A 25689-nucleotide genomic window follows, 5' to 3' on the forward strand; every position below is an offset into this window, starting at 1 on the left:
CACTTGGGATTCATGCTGTAGTTTAAAATCTCAACCACAGCACTGACCGGTAACTGACTTCTATGACAGATGTTTATCCTCTCTGCTCCAGTTTATTTCAGCCGGGCTATGAATATTTATCAGCTCAAACTGTTGACTGAGCGTTTTCTCAATGAATGTCGAGTTGTCCCACGTGTACCGTGCGCTACACCGCTGCTCTTGTGTGCATCCACTGAGGAACTTGAGAACTTCAAATAATTTAACACTTCAGAGAGTGTACAGCCCACCTCACAGACGCAGCAAAGATGATCTCTTTTTGTTTTAAACGCAACTGCGTGGCGGTTCGTGTTTCAGCAGCCATACGAGCAGAGGCAAAACACAACACTGCATTTTAATGTAAGTCTAGCCTAATTATTTGGCGAAGGGGGGGGGCGGCAATACAATTGATTCAGTTTTTTTTTCTTGTTTTTCGTCTTTAGGCAGTGTACCATTTTCCCTAGATACACACTACAAAGTGAATTCCAGCCGTGCTCTGGGACACAGTGGTGAGACACAGGGATGTCCACAGGCAAAGGCCTTAAGTCACACTCTGTGATGCTAACCATAGCTTTACTGTATACACCTACTTTAGCCTTGGTCTAATTGCTGTCAGCTGGGACAATGGGGGTCATCGGTGTCTGCTTGTGTTGACATGATCAAACTGTAATAAATGAGATGTCTATGCACGTTACTGTACGCACTAATTTACAATACACACAAACACATGTTGTACGTTGGGTGTAGGACATTGTTTTTACATTAGGTTGTTACCATCATATTGAAGCATATTTTTAATTTTCCTCTCCTCTCCTCTCCTCTCGCCTCCACTATTCCATCTGTGCCCTCTATATGAAAGGGAATAGCTGAGCAGGCCTGACAAAGGGCGGCACAGAGGAGGCAGAGGTGCTGAGGGAAGCTGAGCACTGCTGGAAGGGATTCCTATCTGTTTGTGTGTGCGTGTGTGTGTCAGAGTATTTGTGTGCATGTGTGAATGTGCAGCGATTTGAAAACTGCATTAAGCAAATGTAGTCCTCAAAAACCTATAATTTACTGGATGCATATTGGATGCATACACAAAGAAAAGGAAGTGTTTGCTATGTGAATCCAAAAATGCAGGTCATTAGATCCAGCGTGGTAACTCTAGCTTTAGGTAGCTGAGGTCCATCTAACGTTAGCTTGTTTGATCATTTGCGCATGTACATTGTTGTATTAAAATCAAAAATAAATGATTGTTATTATTATTATGGAAGAATAGAATGGTGTGTCTGATTCTCCTCTGTCTATAAATAGATCAGCACTGACTGGAGCTGGGTCCTGCCCCTCTCGGCTGTCCGACCAAGCCCGCCTGGCCCTCCGCATGCTGCCGTCCGAGCTGGGCCTGCCGTTTCCGCGGCAACAACAGCCGCATAGTAGCTGGCGTGGCTCCGTTCGGCAGCTCGGCCTCATTATGCCGCTGCTGGCTTTGATGTGGTTTGTGAGGCTCTACCTGCATTACTGCAGCCAGTGGCTCTACCTCCAGGCCATAGCAGTTCCTGTCAACAAGTGAGTTTGCTTCCTTTGATATCGCCCTGAAAGCGCACACACACACATACGTATGGGCGGGGGGAGCGTATGGATACGCACGCACGCACACGCACACACGGCAGAACTACATAGACACCATTCGAGCACACACATCGCTGATGACATAAATCCCTTTCCAAGGAGGGCAGATACATACATAGATCGCTGAAGCACAAATTGCAGATTCACACACAAACACTCACACGCAACTCAACACAGACTTGCATGCAAGATGTAACACACACACACACGCAAAGTACGGTTGTGGTGAAATGGGATGTGGAGGAGAGGATTTGCAGTGCATCTGATTGTGTGCACTGGCATGCACGCACACACACAGTAGATACGCCCAAATCATCTGTTTGGAATCCCCCCATTAACATTTTAACAAGATTCTCTCAATATTAACAAACCATTGCTGGGGGAGTTTGTTGATTTCACTACACGGCTTTAAGTCCCAAAAAGCTACATTATTTGGAAGGAATTTATTGTTATTATATGGTACACAGCATTGATAATAAACAGCAATAAGATGCCACAGAACTGTTAAATCACATCTCAATGGCATATGGTGCTGATTTAATTCATCACAATAAAACAAGCTGGCTGCAAACATGCATACATGCAGGTTTTATTACGATAACATTGGGGTGCAAACATCACGCGTTAAATCATGGAAAGTGATGGAGGAAGGCTCAGGGAGGGAAAAAATGTGGCTGAATGTAAAAAAAAAAGAAGGATGGACTGAGGGGGTGGATAGGAGGTGAAAAAACAAAAATGCGAAAACAGAGGGGGTCAACGTCAGATGACAACTTCCACATGTCCGAATCTGCTGCTCTCCCTCCGAGCATTTCTCTCTCCATGCAATGGCCAGAGCTGGTGGTGCCCAGTGAGAGAGAGAGGGAGAGAGAAAGAGTGACACTAGAGTGGCTAGTGTGATGACAGGCCTCCCTCCCTTCTTGTTTTTATCTCGCTCTCGTTTTTCCTCCTCTCTGACTCTGTTTCTCTTAGTCTCCTCCTTCCCCATAATCCACCCTTGGACATCAGCGCACAGGAAATAGTGCCCAGGAGCAATGGAGTCTCTGGCCCCAGTGTGGCTTCATTCACCTATGAGCTCTCCTTTCCTCCTTTTTACTTTTTGTTGTTTTATATATTAAGTAATAGAGTACAATACATTAGTGATAGAGTTTTACTGAAGTAAAAGCTAATGTAAAAGTTGACCCTGCCACTAGCACATATATATCATTATGTATATTATATATTATCATATATTACATCATTGTACTGCTATTGCTATATATTTTTAGCTGGGTCAGTTGGGGCCAAATACTTCTAAATTATAACTGAGTAAATGTACTTAGTTCTTTTGCAGCACACACACTGCCCAGCAATAGCACTGCACATGCTAAAACCATCCTAAAAGCAACCACATGCAGTTTTGACGTCTCAATACAATATCACATTTGAAGAGACGCCAAATGTGATTTAATATGGAATGATGCTGCCATCGTCAATTTTTGACATGCAATGATGCTGCCAATGTCAAAATGCAATGTCAAATTTATTTAACTGGAAAGTTTCATCGTATCATATCGAGATTCACTATAAATGAAATATTCCCCTGTCATTCTTGGAATGAGATTTAACAGTGCAATTTATCTGGGAAATAGAAGCCTACAGTGTTAAAAATAACATTAAACCCCTCTGTCTGTGCCGGTCATTCAGTGAGGTAATCTCTCTGCCAGAAAGGGCCTTTTGGAGGATTGGATCTGTGTGTTAGGAGATGTGCCTCAGATAAAACACCAAAGGACCTCCACTGTCAGATTAATGGACAGAATCTGAGAGACGCTCGACTCTTGGAGCAAATCAGATGGAAATTAATGAGCAAAAACTGGACCTCTCCTCTCCCACCACTGGCTCTACCTCCTCCTGACTGATGGGAAGATTAAGAAACTCATGAGGCTTGCGGTAAACAGGGGAATCTAACTGACAAAAGGTGCCAAGAGAAGCTGATTTGTATTGATACAGGTGTTAAAACTTGCAGCATCTGACTTTTTGATGGAGTTGACTTACATTTCATGCATGTAAAGATGATCAAGCCAGTGAAAGTTTTCTTTGAACATATCACATGTGACCAATAAGGCAACACATACCAGTAACAGCCAGTTGTAATTTTAGTTGTCATCAGCCTAATTAAATATGATTGAATCACAAACAATAGCCACAAACAATATAATGTAGCGTGTGAATTGCTGGAAACAGTTGCCCTTGAGCTGCAAAGCACCACAAACACAAATATGCTCCATGCATATTGACACATGCACACACTTCACACTTTAGCCTACCCACACGCGCACATCACCCGCCTCCCTTTCCTCTCCCGCCAGATTCCAGTTTCACGCGCACACGGTGGACCTCGTATACCAGAGTTCTTTGCTCCACACCCGGGAGGAGCTGGCGATGGTGGTGGTGGGACCCCTGACCTTGAACGCAGTAACGTTCCTGCTGGTTCTGATCAGATGGGGCTGTCAACAGATATTTGGCTCACTCCCTTCCTTCACGTCAAAGTTTATCATGGCTCAGGGAGTGTGGACAGTCCTCGACCCCCTGGCAGTCTTTGCAGTGGACGCCATCCTCGGGGTAAGTCACTTAAAAATAACTTGGACACTTGTGCACTTTAAATAGGAGTTCACTTTATCTTGGCAAAGTGACTTTAGATTACAAAAAAAAGGGGGGTGGGGGGGAGAAAGGAAATGTGCAAGGTTAGATTGGTGCCTTTTTTGGCAGTTGGATTTTTTCAGCGAGGAAGACTAAAATGATTTGAACTGTTCAGTTGTGAATCACTTGACAAGAGACAATGTCTACATCCTAGGTAAATAGCAATGTCATATTTTGTACTAATTCCTAAGAAATGAATCCAAACCTTTGTTATATTTGTGATTTAAAAAAGACAGCAATGTAAGATAGAACAGTGAGAAAATCGTCGTAGTCCTTGGGCCATCATGTGCTCATTCATCCTCATTTGATCGATCTCTGTCCCCTCAGCGTCTCGCCTACAGCCCAGACACACCGGTGGGTGACGCAGCAAAGCTTTACTGGCACTTCCATCGAGCTGACCAATCAGGTGCGGCGGGAGTGGTCATCACTCTCTTCCTCTACGCGGTCCTTTTCCTGCTCTCCATCACCATCCTCTTCATTTACCTGCTCAGGTGAGACACGCCGGAGGATGATGACCTGATCCAGTTCCTCTCATGGTGCAACCTCAGAACTTGAGAAACATTTCTCAGTAGCAGAAGGAACTTGCTTCGATTCAGCACACTTCAGTACCATGCATCACCGAGGCAAAACACACTGGTGCATCCATGTTCCCATAATGATTGTGGTTCCAGTGGATCCAGTTCCTGTTCCATATAGCTTATGCACCCCTGACTTTGAGCTCTGTGTCTGACCTTGCTGGTGGCTGAAAAGCATAACAGCGCAGCTCAAGCCAGGAATTATCATTTGGGTATTTCTGAATTGACGCACCCTGTAGGGACAGTCTGCCAATGAAGAGGAAGACCCTTTCTCTGGCCCTCACCAGCCTACTATTCTCAAGCACTTGTTCAGAAATAACTCCAAACCCTCCACCCCCGCAGCTTCGTGCCATGTCCATCCACTATTTCTTTCCCAGCTCTGTTCACAGAAAAGCACAAAAAACAACAGAAAATGAAAACAAATGTTGATTTAATCCATTTTGATTTTATGGTCGCATGGAATTACTTATGCAGTTATGCATCAACCTCACACATCTACACACAAACACACACAGAGTTATCAGGCACAAAAGCAGAAATACACACACACACACACACATCGAGCAGTTGCCTTTTTTGAACATGCCATACTCTGCAATTGGTTGGAAAATTGAAAGCATTTCTAATTCAAAAGTTCGATGTGTTTTGATATAGCGTGAACATATAACCCCCTTACATTATCCGATTAGGCTGAATGTTTTGCATGGTTGGTATCACTGCAGGTCTCATACATACTGAAATGGACTGCATATACATGGTGGTGAACACACACACTCTATCTCAATGCATGGTGTGTTCCACTCATGTCTTGCAGATTGAGGTCACCCATGCTGAAGCATTCACTTGCTAGGTTTGTATTATATTCTAGCACCTCAACACCTTAACCAATTTTTCTACAAAGCCTTCGCTGTCCTCTATAAAGCTGTTGAGAAGCTTCCTGATTGGTGGCGACGAACAGGAAAAAACAAAACAAGTGAGAATCTCTCACAGCCTAGTTTAAGAAGGCTGGTCCCTAACTGCTGAATCAAACATTGGCTTTTTTTCTCAGTTGTAGAAAATCACAGGAGATTGACACTGCATTGCAATGTGAGGGCGGACTTAAACATACACCACAGAACCTGCTTCCAAATTTCCAGCTTAAAAGATGACTATTGCACTTTTTAAATAATAGAAGGACATCATTTTTTGCAGCAGGGAAGTGGAAAAAAGTGGAAGGGCGGGTGATAAATTACTGAATAATGTAACTCAGTATTCATCCAAGGTGTGTTCTCCCACCCTCATATAAGACCAAATTCCATTAACGGCTCAAAATGTAAGAAAACCCTTATTGAATTAATCAGTTTGAGATTGGCGGCCGAGGAGAGGGTGCCATCTAATTTCAGTAAGCGGGACGCTTATCGGGCTCCAGCTAAATGGACAATATTAAAACAGCAGCCGGGAATAATGACTTCTGCCACTCAACCGCCACACGGGTTTGTATTGAATGTAGGCCACGAGGCTGAAGCAAGGCTGATAATTTTATGGGTTACAGTTTCCTATTGGCTGCAAGGAAGGGGCTCTGACACAGAGCGTGACCTATTTCTAAAAAAATGCCTCGGGCTATATGTATAGATAGAATGGACTGTTATCCGTTTTTAATTACATTTTAGGCGGCCTTTATTCACTGGCTGCAAAAATACACATCATTGATATGTTTTACACCTCTCCCCTTTGAAACTTCATAAACACAAAGATGTGTGATTGTGATCATAGTGGTGCAGTTACATCCAAATGATTACAAGGTTCACGACTAAAAAATAACGTAGTTGCACAAATACTGTGTTTGTGCGGGTTTGTATGTGCATGGGGACAGTGAGTCATTGATAGCGTTTTCTTAAAGGAAACATGCACTGATTGGCTGTCATATTTTGTAAAATTCATCCTTTGGCAATAAAAGAGTAATTTAGCATGTTCCCATAATTAATTTTGTCAAAGATAGAAAACATTGCATAATCCTTGAAATTCAGTTTGAATATATTTATTGTACATAGGTTTCCCACACAAAAACACCCTTCGCTTTTTGTCCACTGTGGTCATGTTGTCATTAATATTCTGTTGAAATGTGTTCCATAAGTTTATGACACATGTCCTTAAGGTGACCCCCATACTGAAGAGGAGCCGACGAGAGCCTTATCATCCATTTCATACCGCAGATATAAGTAACACGTACTTACATTCAGGGCACTCCCAACGAGAAGGAATTGAGCCAGTTCTGAAGCACAAAGATACAAAGATGGTGAATTCCTCCAAGAGAGAGACTGCATAAATGAATGAGAAGCACAATTCAAGTGTAGGATGAAAATGAATGCATGCTATTCCTGTGTCTGAGGTCAAGATTCTACAAACATGCCTCTCCCAAGAGCGATGGGGAATGATGCTAGGTTCAAAGCTCCGTACCAGCTTCTTGTCTAAATCCCGGTCTCCTTGATGTTGGTTTTATTTGAGAGTTGATTACCCTCTGACAGACTAGAATCTCTATGGAAGGGCACAAGGTCTTCTGGTTTTGATGGTCAGCCAAGGCATTTGTTTACAGACATGGTGATTCTTTTTAGGGGTTGGCTGCATGCACCCTTGTGTGGCGAAAGAAAAACAACACTTTGGTGATGTGCGCTCATCTGGAGGTATGAATCAATATGCCTTCTGCTGTGCCGAACGTTTTCTTGTGACTCAGGCCGGTCTCTCCAGACATATCTGCAACCAGCACGTCCGTTGCATCTGCCATCTTTGAAGCTCAGCATTAACACTGAAGAATATCCCAGGATCTGACTCCCACACATTAACAGATGTACAACCACGCAGACACACAGCCAAACACAGACGCCGCTACAGTCAGCTTGTGTTAACAAAGTGCTTCCCACTCACAGGCCAATTTGTTTGATTCCTTTTGCTCTTTCATTTTCTTTGAATTGATGTATTATACTTACACTGCAAACATGCTTTGTGTAATCAATAGAAGAGTCATGTGTTCTTCCAGCGAGTTGGGTTAGCTGTGATATGACCTGTTCTATAAAAGCCAGCCAATGTGACAGTAAAAAAGAGGCAATGATGCTGTTTGGCGTTGAGGTAGCCTCACAGCTAGTTATCCACAATCATCATCTGTGACACAAGGCGAAGATGCACGCTTTTCCTTGCTTTGACATTTAACCCCACCTGACCTTTACGGGGCAAAGACAGTGATTCAGTATGGCGTCACTCCTGCTACCACCTCCCCTTCCTCACTTCCTCTCTCTCACACCACACCTTGCAGATTCCACAACGGCGGTCGCATGCTGGACGTCTTTCAGCGGCTCACAGCCAAGGAGGGGACGTACTTCCTGCCTCAAGACCTGGAGCTGTCCAATCAGGAACTGAGCTACATTGTCAAGAAAGCGGAGCAGTGGAGAGGCTTCAATGGGGAGAGACGCAAGGTAAGCATCTCACCACACTGCAGACTCTTCTGTCTCTCCAGACAATGATCTTCTCCTCAAACCCTTGGAGATTAATTGGGCTAATGGATGTTTTCCTAACGAGAGAATGAGCCAAAAGGTCACTGATACTAATCTGTTAGATTGGTGCGTGTATAGGAGAGGAACAACAGTCGGTTGTTTGTAACCTCGGGAGGTTTCTGCCACGTGGTGCTGAACGAAAGACTGGCTGTGGAAGGATGAGTCTGATACTGAAAGGAACATTTAGTGGCAGGCTGCGATGGGCCTGGCATCAAACTGCTCACCAATATCACGTTCAGTTTGGTCACTTTAACGAAGATATTACATCTGAGCAGATGTATAGAATCGGTTCATTTTATATCATTGCATTTTCTTTAGTTACATTTCAGAAAGCTGAGAATTCATCTCAGAGGTCTTTAGCTTCATTCTAATTAGTACAAGATAATTACCAAAACAGAAACTCAGCTAGCGGGCTGCCTGATTAGTCTGTGGAAACCAATTTCCGAAGATATTTCATTAAAGAAAGACTGCTCAATCAACACACATACCGGGGTGCATATGCTACACTGGACAGCTTGGTGTCACAGGGAATGCAGGACTCCAGTTCACATAACTGCATGTCCCCATGAAATTACTAGTGCTGGGGAGAGGCTGTCGCGTGTTTGACAGCCCAGCGTAGGTCGATGGTGATGACAGAGGGAAGGGCAGTGTATTAGCACCGAGCCTACACCCGATGTAAAATCTTTGCATAGTGATTGAAAATGTGACTTGTTGAGATAAGGGAAATGGAACACAGCGATCAAACCGCAGCCCACTTTAATTTGTTCTCCAGGATTTGTTAGTGGCACACATCGCTCGGTGTTCTCCGTGTTCATTAACTCCCTTGCTCTTTGCTTGCGCGAGTTCATATGGCTGTAAAGGGGTAAAATGGAGCCAGAAACTACAGTAGACTCACTGTTGCTGGTGAAAGATGGAGCGGCTGTTAAGAAATTATGCACAATTTTGTCTGACAAGGGAGTAAAAACAGGCTAATCCAAATTATGTTTCGTGAGGGTCAAGGTAGTGAGATCCCACATTTACAAATGAGCCGACACTTTGAAGGACTGCTCCCCACAGTGTGAACGGAGGCAAACTGCATCTCTGCAAACACAATCAGAGGCAGACCTTTCACAGAACATTCTCGAGTACTGATTGACAGAGTTTCAACCGATGAATACACGATTACCATTACTAAATACAAGATCGTGTCCACCTGGAATTCATCACACTTGTCACACAAATGGGAATAATGATTGCAGTTCATTAATCAGCGTCTGACAAGTTAGTGTTGAACAGTGTTGATCAGCTGTGCCACAAGCTTTACTGAGGACTATGTGCCATCATAGAAAGCTCCATAATGCTAGAATAGAAACCATCATTCGACTCACTTCATGTGCTCCTGCTTCTTCTTCAGAAGATGATGAATATTGATGTTGATTCTTGAAAAAGGCATTATTTATCTTCCTTGAAACTGTTTTATAATTTGATACTAAACTCACAAGATGATATTTGTGTTGTGTTTTGCGTAACTACATGCATACACAATTTTTCCCAAGTCCTTTTTTTTAATATATATATACCTGCCTTGTAAGCCTTAATGAAATGCAGCCGTGGCTCCGAGAGGTGACTACACTGCTGCTAATGGGATGGTGATGGACCTGTTTACTGGGGGGAAATTGAACCTCCCAATGTTTGGAGACTTTGAAAGAAATTACACTCCTAAAGTTTGTGATTAAGCAAATGCTTCATTTGGCTGCTGATGGCCTCTTGCTATGGTGGCACTGCTAAATCATCTGTGCATTACTGCAGAGCTCCCTCCACAGCAACAATTACAGCATACTTCATATTGTCTCTAATTTGGCATTATTAAACTGATAAAATGCTAACACGTTAACACATTCTCCAGCATGATGAAAATTTAGGGTTATTGCATTTTATGATTTTTACATTATTCAAGCCGGCCATTTTTCATCAAAATAAGATGGGCCTTGCCATTATTTCATAATTATTGTAACAATTTCTCCTGTGAAAAGGGTCACTTTCCTAACTCAGCAAAGACATATCCCTATTAGACTAATTTGCCTACATGCAAATTTTTGTCATTTTTCCCTCATTAACTATTTATCATAGACAGGAAAAAAAATATATTCATGAAGGCGAGCAAAGGAGCAGCCCGACAGAGCTGAAACTAATATTTTGCAACTCTAATGATTTTTTGCATCCTTAATTAGATAGAATAAGGTTGATATGATTAGGTCAGGATGTAGTGTTTTTCATTAAAAATACATTTCAGAAACTGTATTCCAAATGTGCCCTTGCAATTAAATAATGAATCCGACGCATTCCTTATTACGGACCCAATTAATATCAGAGGCAAGGGCGTAATTTTAATAACAGTGGGCCACGAGGCCTTCATTAGCTGAGTGAGAGAAAGGAGGGATGAGGAGAAGGAAAACAAGGCACTCACAGGAACAGCAGCAGTCTGATATTGAGCCAATTTTAGAAAGTTATTGAACAATATTCTCTTAAAAGGATAAAGTATGACATTTTCAACAAATCAGATCTGGGGCAACCAGGAGCAGCAAATACCTCTTGTTCGTTTTAGCCTAATGTGATACCAGCTGCATGTCAGGTGCCAGACAGGGCAACTGCAAATGGAAAATGATTTAAAGAATCACAAGTGAGTCTCTTAAGGTTAATCTGCTCCTTTAATGTAGGTTATAACATGCAGCAGCAATTTTAATACCTCTTCTATAGGACCCTATAGAGGTGTTTGCACTGCATTGGATCACAGGTAGCAATTTGTTTTTTGACTGTGCATCAGCCAGGAAACCCCGAATAGAAACAAGTTAGAAATATGTCAGCCAGTTTGCACTGAGCTTGACCAACCAAGCCGTGTGCCTGGAATTTCAGGGTCTCTTGTACCTTAACTTCCATTACTGGTCAGATCACCTGCAGTATCAACTATAATGGGAAAACATACAGGTGGGAGAAGCAGACTCTCCATTATTTTTGCACAAAAAAATAATATAAGATATACATAAAAGAACAGGCTATAAGTTTGCCATTTATAGAGCAAAGTGTGCAGTGTGCAGAGTATCAGAGGTTTGTCTTTACTACCGAGAACATAAAAAAATGTAAAGTTAAAGCATGCTAAACAAAATACTAGATTATTTTAATCAATCAGGTTAAGACTAGTTTTCTGGATAGTCTGTGCTGTAACTTAGAACTCAGCAAAATCTCTGTGACGCTGTATCTCCCTCCAGCACTGAAACAATAAAAAAAGAATCCACATTCAATAACCAACCTGCAAATGGCCTATTATTATCAAACTTGTAATTTTCACAAGGCAGTCATAAAACATAATCTAATTTTTACTTTCTCACCAATTAACTTTATATTATAGATTCCTCCATGCCATATGATCGTTTGAGTTGCTTCGAGGTTTAAATATTACTCTCAGGTTAAGATGTCAGCAGTGGAGCTTACTGGCTAAGCTAAGAGGGTGAATGAGTCAAGAACCTATCTACCTGTGTGCTCTTTAATTTGATCACAGGAAGGAAGGAAAAAGAATGAGTTTCCGTCAAAGATCATTAGCCCCAAGTGTTGTGGATAGCAGCTGAGAGAGGAGGGCATTACCTCACCCATCAAATATAGCATTTTTCATAATTGACATTCTTTAAGACTTACTTCGCACTTTTTGGACCACACTGCTTTTTATATGTGTAGCAGATGTCAAACCTTTTACACTTTACACTATGGTCGTGGAAATTTTTCATTAGTATATTATTATTAGAACCGTGACAACGACGTGTGATTGATTGAGTTGTCGCATGGTGCAGTAAAGTACATGTCTCTGCATTCATTATCTAGCATGTTGGTGGCATTTCTGTCTGATAAAAACTGGATGTAGCGATGTGCACAAGAAATAATTACTGTAGCTAAAAGTCAAAAACATGCAGAAGGCCAGATTCCAGAAAAAGTCAACTCTCCTGAGAAAACTGGCAGTGAAGCTTAGATTAAGGGAACTGTGACTGTGTCCTCGTCTTTAAGATGGTTTAGCATGAAGGCTAACAAAGCCTGTGCAATAAGCCAATCAAAAGTTGACAGATTTTGATAGAGGACTGCGCTTGACACTGCAGATTAATGAATTAGAGGCAAGTTTGACAAATGAAACAAACAAACAAGAATTGTTATTTTCCAAGTGCTTTTAATACTATCATGCTCTGAGCTAGTGAGGGTGCTAGCATGCTCCACATCATAGTAGTGCTTCAGTAATGAGCCCCATTAATTATGTAAAGGCAGTGATGCAGATGGACCTAATTAATTGTCTCCCGTCACCCCCTTGATTACTGTACCTGGAAGGGAGGTGTTAATTTCTGTAATACTTAAGCAGGTACGCAAACTGTTTTGTCAGAGCCACCGCTATGACAATGACAGAGTAGAGCGCCAGCTTACCCGCTGCAAAGCTCTCTTCCTGTTAATTCACCGAAAGGAAACTTTCCCAGTGGTGGTGGTGGTGACATTGTGATAATTGAAGGAGAGAGGGAGAGATTAAAAGAAGTCGGGGGGGGGGGGGGGGGGAGGGAGGGGAGAGAGGGGGTCTGTGTGGTGGCCCTGGAGATGTTTTCGCAACCTGATTGCATCAACATTTGCGTACCTTCGTGCAGTTTGTCTCCGTATGTCGAGGTAATGGGTTACCAGCGGGCGAGTTTGGGAACACCCAAGGTGCTTTGCAACAGCAGCATGGTTGGTGGGGAGTAAACCTGTTGAGAGTCAAACAGCACAGATTGGAGTGGTAATGATAACCTGAGTCTGGGAGGCTGGCTGTTAATCATGGAAGATGTGTGCTCCATCTTAACCGACAGCAGCGATATGATGGTACCACCTGACCAGAGAGATACCAGGGTCATCCTTTTTCCAGCCAATTACCTTGTGACGAAAAAGAAAAATTGTAGCTTTAATCTCATTGCTAAAGTTAATTCAGAAATATTCTACATTGCCTCTCCAAAATAATATGCTGCAGCTGCAATTTGTTACAGAACATAAACTTGTGAAGCTCTGAATAGCCTTAGGAAGACACACCTCTTCCACCTTACTCACTATAATTTCATGTAAGCTATCACTATAAATGAGGAGGTTTGACATCATAAAATCTGCATGTCCTCCAAACTCTCTACAACTAAGCAACACAGTTTAAACTCAAGACAATGACACACACAGTACTCATAAAGGAGCACTTCAACTGGTTTGCCCATCAGCCTTGTGTATCAAAATAGTACAGTAAAGTGAGTATGAGGCCACCTGAGAAGCAAATCTACACTCGAATAAAGGAAGAAGAAGCATTTGAGAGGAAGGCGGACAGAGGGAGCAGCAGGCCGTGACAGGATACACAGGAACCGCTGTCACACAACAATAGAACCCTCAGCTCCTGAACAGGAACCCACAACAGCAACACAGGAACACCAGGAGAGGAGAGGAGGAGCTGAGTGCTTCAGGAGCACAGGAGGGGTCGTCTAGAGTCAGAGGGCAGCTGCTGGTCTGTGGTGTGTGTGTGCGTGTGTGTAAGTGCAGGGTCACTGGAGTCCTCCAAACCCCCCAGTAACCCCCAGCAGGGGCAATGTGGTCAGTGTGCGTGCATGTGTGTGCCTTCACATGCTTAGCCTGTGCACAGTGTGCATTTCTACACTATGTCTGTGTGTATACCGTCATGCGCTGTCTGTAAGTGTGAGCACATGCACGCAAACCTTGCTGCGCGCTTGCACGTGCACGTCACATCAGAGTGGCTTCTTCAATTACAGCGGATGGGTTTTTTTTTTTTTTTTTCAGTGGACAGCGCTGAGGGGCCCAACGGCCCCAGGCGATGGCAAGCGGGCAGGCAAGGACAGGAGCGACGTAGCAGCAAGCACAGCTTCCACAGTCAGAACATTAGAGAGCTCAATATGAGATATGACTGCAAAGGCTACATGCCTGTGTTCCTGAAAAGGTCATGGACTTTGCTGGGCAGTAATGTGTGAAAGCGGCGCACGGTGGTTAAAAAAGAAGAGAGAAAAAAACAGATAAGAATCAAACACATGTACACTCACCTCCTTCTCGATTCATAAGATTTTATGGACACAAAACACATCCATGCAGACTGACCCATTTAAAGTAGTGCTGGAATTAAAACAGAATAGTTGTTATCGCTGAGGGAACACCATCAAACTAATATTCATACATAATACCTTTTTAGAATTATGATTCTGATTTTTTACATACTGCACGTGGAGCCATTGAAGTATGTAAGCATCGACTTTCACTCAGTGACTTAAAAAAACAACCTTTCCACAAAACAGCTCTTTAAGAGCTATTTGCAGCGCACATTTACCTCTACTTTAAAAGAGCTATGGGAGGTCAGCTATTCTCCATTAGTCAGTCCCTGGCACTCTTATTTCAGTCAGCATTGTTCTCTATGATACATGTGCCTCTTCTTTGACCTCTGTTTAGCACCATACACAATAGCCATACATAGCTTTCTCCAGAGACAAGGGCACATGAGGGCACGCACGCAAGAAGAGCTATTACCAGTGTCTCAGAGGGTCTGCAGACACAGGTAATTTCAGTTGCTTAACGAACAAAGGTTGGCAAATAGGTGATCACTATGACTGCAGGCTAATATTCTATATGGTTAAAATCAATTTCAGTACTCTGTGTTATGGCTCACTCTTCTCAGGTAGCGTATGACTCATAGGCTCTATAGTGTCAGGATCACAGCAGGGTTCATCCTTTAGCCCATAGAGCCCCATCAGAGGGTGAAGCCTCTCTAAAGTAGGGCAACGGTTATGTATTATGAAAGAATTGCTCTTTTTTTTCTCTCTAGAAATTACATTTGAAATAGTAGGGGTCATCTTATATGTTGAGGACTTGATGTATTCAGGAGTTTGGGGCTATTGTTTAGTGTTTTGTAGTCACTGAGGAAATAAGTTATACTTTTACTTTCTTATATATGGTAGTAATTTGTAGCTTCAAGCAGTATGTATTATATATTGATTCATTTTGGCATTTACAATGCATTTAAGCAATGTAAAACACATTATACCTTATATATTTCTTATATCTAAAAGCAGGTGTTGTAAAATGTGGGGTCATGTTATTGTCATAGTTTTATTTTTTATTGATAAATGTCAGGCCAATTGATCAGTCTAGTTATATGAACAAAAGATCTTGAGTTTCATCCGGTTTTTGTTTGAATTCCACAATGTGATGCACTCACTCCCCCCACAAACACGCCACTGTAATGTCTCATCCCATTCCTAAACAGGCCCAGCGTTCCAGCGTGGTAGACGGAGAGAGAAAAAGGAGAAAGTGTTCCAGTATGAACTCGTCGGTGTGAACAGTTTAATTACAGGGAGTGTCAGCCCCATTGCTTAATGTGTCCCTCACAATTAATCCAGGGAGAGGATGTCATTATCTACCAAAGCCTGGGCCTGGGCAGGCTTTTCTGTCAGAGCGAAAAGAGGGAGGGAGTGAGGGAGCGAAAAAGAGTCAAAAGAAGGAAGCGCCTTTAGTTAGCGGCCGAGAGTATGGACGACATCCGTGTCACACAAAAGGATCAGCCAAAGATTCTCAGAGATTATTTCCAAATATTGTATCCTTCAGATTGTTTCGGACACTTGCCTCTTGTGGCTCCATCGATGACGAAGAGATTTTTTCTTTGAATTTCTTTATAACGGGAAGCTTTGCCGGTCAGCTGTCAAAACACGTCCAGCTGGAAGAAGTTAGATTGAAGCCAGGTTTTCACCACTTTCAGACGCTTTTCCACCTCCCCTCCTTCCTCCTCCATCAGGACAAGAACGAAGGAGCCTGCCCCGTTGCCATCCCTTAATGTGAAACAGAAGGCAACAAATTGGGCTGCTGAAGAGTGAGAAAAGATTTTAGCAGTTGTGCACACACGTAACAAAAATTAAGAGGACTCATCTTACGCCAGAGGTTTCGCCACCAAACCGCCTGGCTCATATCTGTCCAGAGGAATGTAGCTTAACCAAAACATTTCAGTGATTGATGTTACATGTGTAGACCAGTAGGATGTAATCATTGTGGAAACAGAAGTTAATTATGTCAGCTGAAGAAATGCATTCATACTTACAACAAACAGGGGCTGCGCTGTATGTAATTTTCGCTCAGACACGCATACGAAGATGCACATAAAGCCTCTGACTCCACAGAGGTTTTGCAGCTTGAACTTGACAGATCTGATTCTTTGTGACTGTCCGTCGTTAGTCACTTCTTTTCCCCTTTCTCCCTTCCTTTCCTTTAAAGAGTTTGACCTTGGCCGCTTCCTGCGGCCCGGAGGGGATGAGGAAGGTCTGGTGATTGTGACAGGTGTCGCGTCTTAACAGCCCCACATGACATCCCGAGGAGAGATAGACATTTGGAAGGTTTTTTTTTTTTTTCATAAGGGTTTCACTCATAACCTTAAAGAGACAGTGTGTGTGTGTGTGCATGTACATGTACAGTATCTTTCCGACAGAGGAGTGTGTGTGTGTGTGTGTGTGTGTGTGTGTGTGTGTGTGTGTGAGGGTGTGTGTGCGTGCGCCTTACCACTGATTCCCAGCTCTCATTTCGGGTTATTGGCTTGGATACTTATCACCTCCAGCCTCCGAGGCCTGATTAGGTTGAAGCTACTCCAAAGTCAAATTTTGGATATCAAAGGCAATACTCAACTTTGGCATCTGTCTGCAGCATCTTAATACGAAGCCCGGGCACCTGACATTTTGAGAATCGAGCACAACGTCTTAAAATATGTGTTCCGTACACTTAAAGTGAGCAAATGCGTTTTGAAGGATTACCTGAAGGAGGCATGTCTACGAACACTGAATTAGTTTGGTGTGAGGTATCATGGTTTGATTGGTGTTGCCTTTAAAAATACTAAACAGTAGGACTGCCTGGTCTCTCGAGGCAGGTGCAAATTAAAGTTTGAATAGAGGCAAGTGCTTTAATGTGCATGGATGCACATGCTTTACTTCTTATTATAAACCTACATTTCATCTTATTGCTAATATTCAATTTACATGAATACACTTTTTAATACTTGCATCTGGCTTATATGAGGTTACATATTTACAGGTGGAGTCCTTAGTTTAACATGTTCAGTGTTTTAATCAGCCTTGTACATGACTCCTGACGTGGATTAGATTAAAGACATTGAACAGAAAGCTGATTAAAATATAACTCTCAGTCATTTGTGAGCAGACAGTGGAAGAAGCAAACGAGGAGCACGCACATTTTCCTTTGTTTAAGAAAGTTGCAGGTAAACTCCAACGTGCTTCAGAACAAACCTGGAAAAGTGATCTCCTTAGGGCTCAGGGTGAGTCAGACATGGTGTTGAAGATGGGCTACTATCTGAGTTGTTTACTGTAGGCTGGGAGTAGGCTTTATTTTCTGCTAAGGAGATTAGTACCAGTGAATTATGCATATCTTATTTTATGGATTATCTCAGGCACTCAGAGATATTATCTCACGGATAATCTCTTTTAAAGTTGTTCGGTTTATTCTGACTGTAAATATAGTCATTGTTGCTTGTTTATCTTTTTTCTCGAAGTCCAATTTGGTCTGTGCTACTTTTAGATGAAGTGTGTTATTGCACTTTAACTATGATTGCTCAAGTTGAAATATTTATAGGCAATGATCCTCGTTTTATACGCACAGTAATGAGAGGAGGGTGGATGAAAGCCACCGTAGCGTACTAGCCATTTTGTCACTCTGTGTGTGTGTTTGTGTGTGTGTGTGTGCATATGTTTGTGTGTCCCTGCATGCAAATATGAATGGGTAGCCTGTCTTGTCCAGTGGTGCGTTTAACCAGACACAGACCTTTGCTTCAGCCAAATCAGGCCCAACGCAGACAGTGTGCATCCATGCCATTTTCAAGCTGCTCCAATTATATCTGCCGACCGTCCACATATTGGCCAAATTTACAATAATAGCATATCTATTTCCATCCTAATGGCTGACATTGCTTGGCTTATCCATGCATGTATGTCGGTGGTCTTTTATGCTTTGTGGTTCGGTCTGTTCCCAGCCATGTGCAGTGTGCTGTAGCCTGTCTTGGCCTTGCGTGTGTATGTGTTGCATGAAGCCAGTGTGTGCTTACATGCATGCGTTGATATCTCTGTGAATGAGCATGTGCATTTGTGCAGTGTGACCCCTGACGTATGAAGCTTGTGCGTCTGCACTGCAGTATGTGCGCCCATTATTTCATATTTGGTGTGTGAGCGTGTGTGTTGGTGCGTGCGTCCATGAGCCCGTGTTGGCGCGTGTGTTTGTGTGCCTACATACAGTCCGTGTCTGTGGCATGAACCCAGTGCTCAGCGAACAGGCCTTGAACCCGGGCCAGCTCCGACAGACTGGGCGGTGGTGGTGGTGGAGTGCAGAGATTGACCCTCTATAGCTTAGAGAGCCTCTGCACAGTACACACTCCTCTCCCCCCTCCTCCCCATCTCCCCACAACCCTCCCCTCCCTTCCTCCCCCCACTCCCTGCTGCCTAGCCCCGAGTGCCCGCAGGCACTGGAGATGCACGCATGCGTTGCCTCACTGTGTGAGGCTTTGTCTGTTTGTAAGCATGGATGTGTGTGTGTGTGTGTGTGTGTTAGCATGTAGATGAGTGTTACTGTGTGTGTGGTGTGTGTGTGTGTGTGTGTGTGTGTGTGTGTGTGGATCTGTGGACAAAAGAAGCAACCATGTCTACCTCTTCTCTCACTTGGCAATAATCATTGATGCTCCTTTCTGCTTTATCTGTGCTGTGTGCCCACTGCGTTTCCATGTTCCATGTTCCATTTAATGACTGTCTTTTGTTTTGAAATGTACAGAAAAATCAGTGTCAAATGGCAACAATAACATTACAGTGACGATATAAATACTGAGGTAGCTAGATGTTCATTAAAATCACCATTTTAAGTTTAAGAAACAGTATTTTTCATACAGTGATTGATAAAGTTAAGCAAATAAGACATTTCTATTAGACAAACAATTCAGAATGCTGGTATATTACCATTGCATCATATTTGGCATAACAGTCCTGTGGTGCTCGTCACATATCAAACCTCTGTGACAGCATCCCTGACAGTTTCCATTGCCCTGATATTATATTTGCTTGCTACAAAAGAATGATCCTTTCCTCTCTAAATCTTCCATCATTCATTAATGAAAAGCATCACAGGCACCATTAGGCCTCATCTGTTGCCATGACTTGATTACCTGCCTCTTACATTCTTCTGCGAGGCAAGCAGGGTAGTTCAGGAGTCACATGATAAAGGTTTGATTGCAGACATTTTAGAATGAAAGCTGGTAATGAAAACATTGGATACAGTGTTGACCAATGTCTCTATTTTATCTAAATAAAAAGATTTGACTAATAACCAGGTCACCTTACAAAGCATCAACTGTCAGCCCACAGGGCACATCTGGTCCACCAAAACTTGGTCCCATCCAGCCCGAAGAATATTAATCAATTCAGAAAATATGCCCATCTAACATAATTAACCAGTCACCCCCTGGCAACGAGCCAGAAAGTTCATAGTTCAAGATTCTTATAGAATGGGATTATTCTCCAACCCCATCCTCTCTACTCTGTGGACCCAACACCTAACAACCTGCTCCCAGGCTAGCCATTCCTTGGAGATGGCGGCAGCACACTCGCTGGACTACAGGAGGTAACGCCGGAGTTGTAGGTGAATCACTAAGCTTGTCTTTTAGACTCAAGAGGCATCACTTCGGTTCATTTTTGTTGGCCGGTTGTATCGAGTATGTATGTATGTTTGCTTTCTGGGATCCCAAAGAGTTTTTATTCATTGGTAGTTGAACTTCAGCACTAACTGCCTCGTTGGTGAACACCAGAGATCTAGAAGTGTCTAGTCATCAATATGGATTTTACATGTTTCTCAGACTGCTCACACTGATGTAGACAGATAAAAAAACATTAATATTGTAAGAATGTTAAAGTATTAAATGTAAATGTCACTCCCTTCTCTTAATTTAGTCTCCTCCAGGTATTTATACTCATACTCTTCCCCATCCTCAGCCCGCACCTCACTTCACCCACTTTAAGCTCCTTTCCCAGTCCAAACATGGCCCCTACTAAGAGCCAAAACAAGCCCCATTCTCATTCCAAGTACCAGGTCCAGAACCATCTTCAGTTTTCTCCCAAATCTAAACCCCCACTCCGCAGAGTTCCAATCTCTTCCCTAGTCTCAGTCCCAACCATAGTCTCAGCCACAGCCGGGGCTTCCATGTGCGACTGACACATAAATAACCAACCCTGTCCGCCACCCAGGCAAATTCAAATGCACCTGTCAAAGTGATGAAGCACCCGCCCGCAGGGAAGCATTGTTTACATTTTCACTCCACTCTTCGCAAAAGTGAGATTCTAATTATTTTCCCACTGTAAATTAAAGCCAAGTGGGACAGAACTACAAACCAAAATGATCAAGGCAGTGGCAGGAGAAAACCCCAGCCCTCCCAAGTATGAGCTGCGCAAAGGGTGGGAAAAGGCAGGACAAAGTGTGTGTATTGTCGACGGAGGGAAGGTCAGCAGCTTTTGTCTTCAAGAGGGGAGATGGCGAGAGAGATGGCGAGGGGAGGAACTGGAGGTAGAGCATTCAAACAGGCTGTGTAGCCGGTCTACGTCTGTTGCGCTCATTACAGGCAGGGTCTGGAGAACTTCAACCAACTGGAATACATTATGCCCTCACATTTCATACATAATAATGTGCCAAAAATGTGCTGCATTATTTTTCATACCAATGGACATGGAGAGAGGAAGAAAGACAGCGGGTGAGGTAGAGAGAGAGAGAGAGAGAGAGAGAGAGAGGGGGGGGGGGGGGGGGAAGATTTAATTAGTCCATGGGAACATGCAAATGGAAGGTAAAATTAGACAGAGGAAGGGAGACCTGGGGAAGAGAGAGTGCACGAATGGTAATGATGGCTATCTAGTTTGGATCAATCATTAAGGGATCAGGGGGACTGACAGGCCTGTTCGTGCCCACGCCTTAGGCTCCTGTCCTGGACACTCGCCAGCCCGGCTCAGTCTGCCTGCCCATTGAGACGTTTCCTTCTCTTCTCCCTTAAGTCACACACACAAGTACACACACACACACACACACACACACACACACACACACATGCACTCATATATCACACACTAATGCAAACAACTTAGTTAACTTAGGTGGACGCACACGTACACTCATATTATTCCCAATAAAAGCTTCATATTTGATACTATGAAAGCTCACTCTGGGGCCTTGTTAGTTTGTGTTTATTAATCAGTGATGCATCCCCCTTATGTTTGCATTATGAAAATGGTGGATCAAGGCATGCATTAATTGGCTACGGCTGACTTCTGATGTGCTCTGTAGGCCTGTGATTGGGTCCCACTTTGACACTGTGTTTTGATTATCATCTGAAAATAGCAAAGTTTGCTGCAAGGTCACAGGGTCAAGTTTGGGAACTGTTTTGGCTGTCAGCAGGGACGTGCTGAACCGGGGTCACAGAAGAAGTGTTCTTTTTTAATAATGGTCAACTCGAGACACCGTGTTTATATCCGACATGTCACATAATGGAGGAAAATGTCAGACATTGATATTTGTGACAGTGAAGGACATGTGAGATAAATGCATAAAATACACTGCACCTCTCCCAGACACAGCTATTGCTAGACGAGCCTGTCACCCAGTGGAAAATTACTATTTAATTCCCAGAAACTATCTGCCCTCTTTTAAGCTGTTATTTGCAAGTTTAAATCCTAATTTAGATATGAATATGGGTCACTTTTTAAATATAACACAAAAGAATATCCCTTTTAGAATGTGGTGCATTTATCCTTTTATCTCCGAGGCAGTGATGCCTATTTTTTGGCCTCAAACTAACAAAACAGCAAAGGAATTCCAAATCCATCTCTTGACAGACTTTCTATTTGCACACACTTGAATGAAATGATTGACAGGTCAGTCAAATTTTATTACAAGTCACAGTGGATTTTTAAGGAGAAAAGCTTTGCACAGGCGCCTGTATTTAAGTGCTGATTGCTTTTCTTCTGCATTCATATGTGGTATGGTATGATTCGGGAGGTGTGAAATCGCATCTTCTCCCAGAAAGACAGACAGACTATATTTGTGAACCATGGAGCCATGTCTGCAGCTGTGCCATCCCCACTTCCTGTGCCCCTGTCCCTCCCTCCCATTCTCTGTGTGCATTTGCGGTAATGTCTACAAATCCTGAAATTTATGTCCCTGCTGGAAAACATGGTTTGCCGTTTATAGTCCTCCGCTAAGAAATAAGGCCCGTCTCTCCTGATGCAAGTCAAGGGACTGATGCAGACTCTATCAGATTTCTAAATACAGACCCCAACAATAAATCCCGGCTTGATTGGGTTTGAATTGGGTTAGCTCACTTGAATGCTATCTGCTTAACCCACAGCTGGCCTGTCTGCTCCATGCAGGCATTGAACCTAAATCAGTCACTTAGTGCTATCAAATGGAACAATGGTGGAGTGGAGAGAGCACTCACGCTAGGGCTAGAAGCCAGGCTAGCACCATAACGCAACACAACAGACCAGAACAGAGTAGTGTAGAGCAGACAGGCCCTCTAATGCTCTTTGCTTTTTGTGTCTCAGCAATGATGCATCCTGAGAGCCATGGTGCATTGCATGAAATGGCATCACCCAAACCGAACACACAAACACCTTTTCAAGCTTTTGTCTAGTCTTGTCAACTGGATTTCACGTGCTAATTAGCGTAGGATGGTGGCATGGCTAACATCAAAAAAATCTATTTTCATGCAAGCCAAAATACATACACATGCACACCACACAGGGAAATTTAAGCAGGTGTGTTGAACCAAAGTGACTTAGAGCACAGAGGCTGAATCCATGGTGTTTCTATCACCACTGTACAGCTTGGTTTATAAAATCCTGGACTGGGGCCTTAACCGGGTCATAGGCACACTTCCTGTGACCAGTACAGCGGGGAAAGGATGTTTTCTCACTCAGTTTCTTTCCCACATTCGTGACTTCAAATGTTTGTGATTACTTACTGTATCACGAACAAGCCAAGAACCACGACACAGGAAGAGACCTAGGATTTTCTGCACACTCCCACTTCTGTTTCCTCTAAAAGAAAAAAAAAAAGCAGCAAATCAACATACACACACTATCCAAACAGACTGATTGCTGCCTAGCAGAGGTGCTGATTACTTAAGGAATTCAGGTAATCAGTTTCCCCCAGTGTGGGCCGAGGCCAAGCTGGAGGCAAGGCGCAGTTGAGGCGATTTCACTAATGAGCGTCTTAATTAGCGTTGAAGAGATGCATCCCCCTTGCAGACACACTCACACACAACTTCTTTAAATGTTCTTTGCTAGTCTTGTCTCTCACTGCCCTCGTGACATTTTGACAATAAGGTCCTTTCTACTCATGGGGCTGTCTGGTTCGCAGTTTATGCAACGGCTCTAATTACAAGTGGGGTAATGGCTCCCACTGTTTTCTCGGTGAAGTGCCTTGAGTTGTGTTTGGCTAACCGTTTATAAGTGCGGGGTGACATCGATACGCCGCCAAATTAAACCTCTCCTTCAGCTTGACCCTGCCACTCATGGCCCGCTGAATGAGTTTGCCTTTTTTCCTTTTTCTGTATTTTTAGACCAATCATAATTACGCAGCCAATTAGGGGGTCACCTTGAGTTTTGCAAATTACTTGAAAAACTTCCTCGTCTTTGTGACTGACTGTGTGTGTGTGCATGAGGTTTCAACTGGTCTGAGTCTGTGGTGTGAGAGTTAAAGTTTGCATCAGAATATGCACACACACACACACACACAGTTAAAAGGTCTCTCATAGATTTGGGCCTATGTTTTCCTGACAGCCTGGAATATGAATTTGGGATTTATGTCAGACAAAGCAGTTCTGTCATATTTTCATTATATTTACTATGTGTGCATAGGGATTTACTACTTTGTCTTGTAAATAATAAAGTGTATATGAGCCTCTGTAATGCATGCGATCAGACACTCAAGCCTTCACCAGCAGACACTATCAGGAAGCAAGAGAGCTTCCATGATCTTCACACATGGATGACTTCGAGTTACATGACCTATATAACATGTTACATGCTCTGCTTGCTCCACGTGTCTCACCCTAACACAGAGGGGCAGTGCATTACAGGTGTGTAAGCCCCCAGTACACATACACACACACACACACACACACAGAGAGAGAAAGAGTCATAAACAAACCTGCCACCAGGATTACACATACGTATGCATGATCACAAACACAACCTGTCTCTTTACCTGCCACAGATCAGGCCCCATAGGACTCATGCACTACTAGGAATTAGCGCGCTGATGTACTGCACGCCAGTGGTGCTTATCTGGTGGCTGCAGTTGTGCGTAATTAAAATTAACATCTCCGCCGCTTGCAAGGTACAGGTTCAAGCCTGATTTTAATATGTTGTACATGGATTTTTGAAAGTTGCTAGTGCTCATTTTTGTGTCATGAGGATTGAGGATTTTTCCCACATGTACTCACAGTATATTGTCACATGCTCTCAATATTCTGTTGTGAAGGCTGAAGAGTGTTTTGACACTGAATGTATACCAGGTTTGATAGAAACTTATTTATTATTGCCTTCATTTTCTAATGCTTTTTTGAATGTCTTCTCAGTTTGAACATAATTATCAGAGCTTTCCACAAGCTTACAGTCCCTCCTCACAGTCCATCATCATCCCCCTTTTTATCTGTGGTTCATTAGGTGGCGGTCTATGACTATATCTGGACAGTGGAAGACCCCTTGGCAGGCTCTGCAGCCCCTAGTGAACCCCCAAGGGATGGTGCACCTCTACCAGAGGGAGAGACCAGCACCCATGTGGCAATCTACACCCTATACCTGAGTGGGCTGAAACACAGACACAGGCATTTCCTCCGACAGCCAGATGGGGCTATCATTGAGGTGGAGTATCAACATGTTATATACAGTGTGTCCAAAAAACATTTTCACAATATTCTTGAGGCTTCATGGTTCCTGTTGTACTCCTGGAAACATGTGATTGACAATATTTAGGGTCAATTCTACTGCATGATATTGGCGGTGGGATTAAAAGCAAGTAGTTTTGTGACCATTACCACAGAGAGAGCACATAACCTCACGCCAAGATGGAGAAATGAAGAGAAAAAGACAAAGGGTGGGAGTGGAGAAGGTGGGAGAGATGGGTTGGACGTTCACAGAACACTCCCTCCTTTCCTGGCTCTCTCTCCTCCCTCTTTGAAGAGAGTAAGAAGGGGAGAGGGA

At 43.2% G+C, this 25689-nt stretch overlaps 1 protein-coding gene across 1 annotated transcript in view; it reads left to right on the top strand.

Annotated features, from left to right (window-relative positions):
• Positions 1-25689, top strand: part of ofcc1 (orofacial cleft 1 candidate 1) — a 78468-nt gene that overhangs the window by 47236 nt on the left and 5543 nt on the right. The window contains exons 18-22 of the mRNA XM_041961729.1: positions 1309-1560; positions 3969-4221; positions 4627-4790; positions 8161-8320; positions 25153-25350. Of these exons, the coding sequence (XP_041817663.1) occupies positions 1309-1560; positions 3969-4221; positions 4627-4790; positions 8161-8320; positions 25153-25350 (1027 nt within the window). The remainder of the gene's footprint in view (positions 1-1308; positions 1561-3968; positions 4222-4626; positions 4791-8160; positions 8321-25152; positions 25351-25689) is intronic.

This window comes from Chelmon rostratus, chromosome 20 (genome assembly GCF_017976325.1).
Source record: "Chelmon rostratus isolate fCheRos1 chromosome 20, fCheRos1.pri, whole genome shotgun sequence".
Classification (NCBI taxonomy): domain Eukaryota; kingdom Metazoa; phylum Chordata; class Actinopteri; order Chaetodontiformes; family Chaetodontidae; genus Chelmon; species Chelmon rostratus.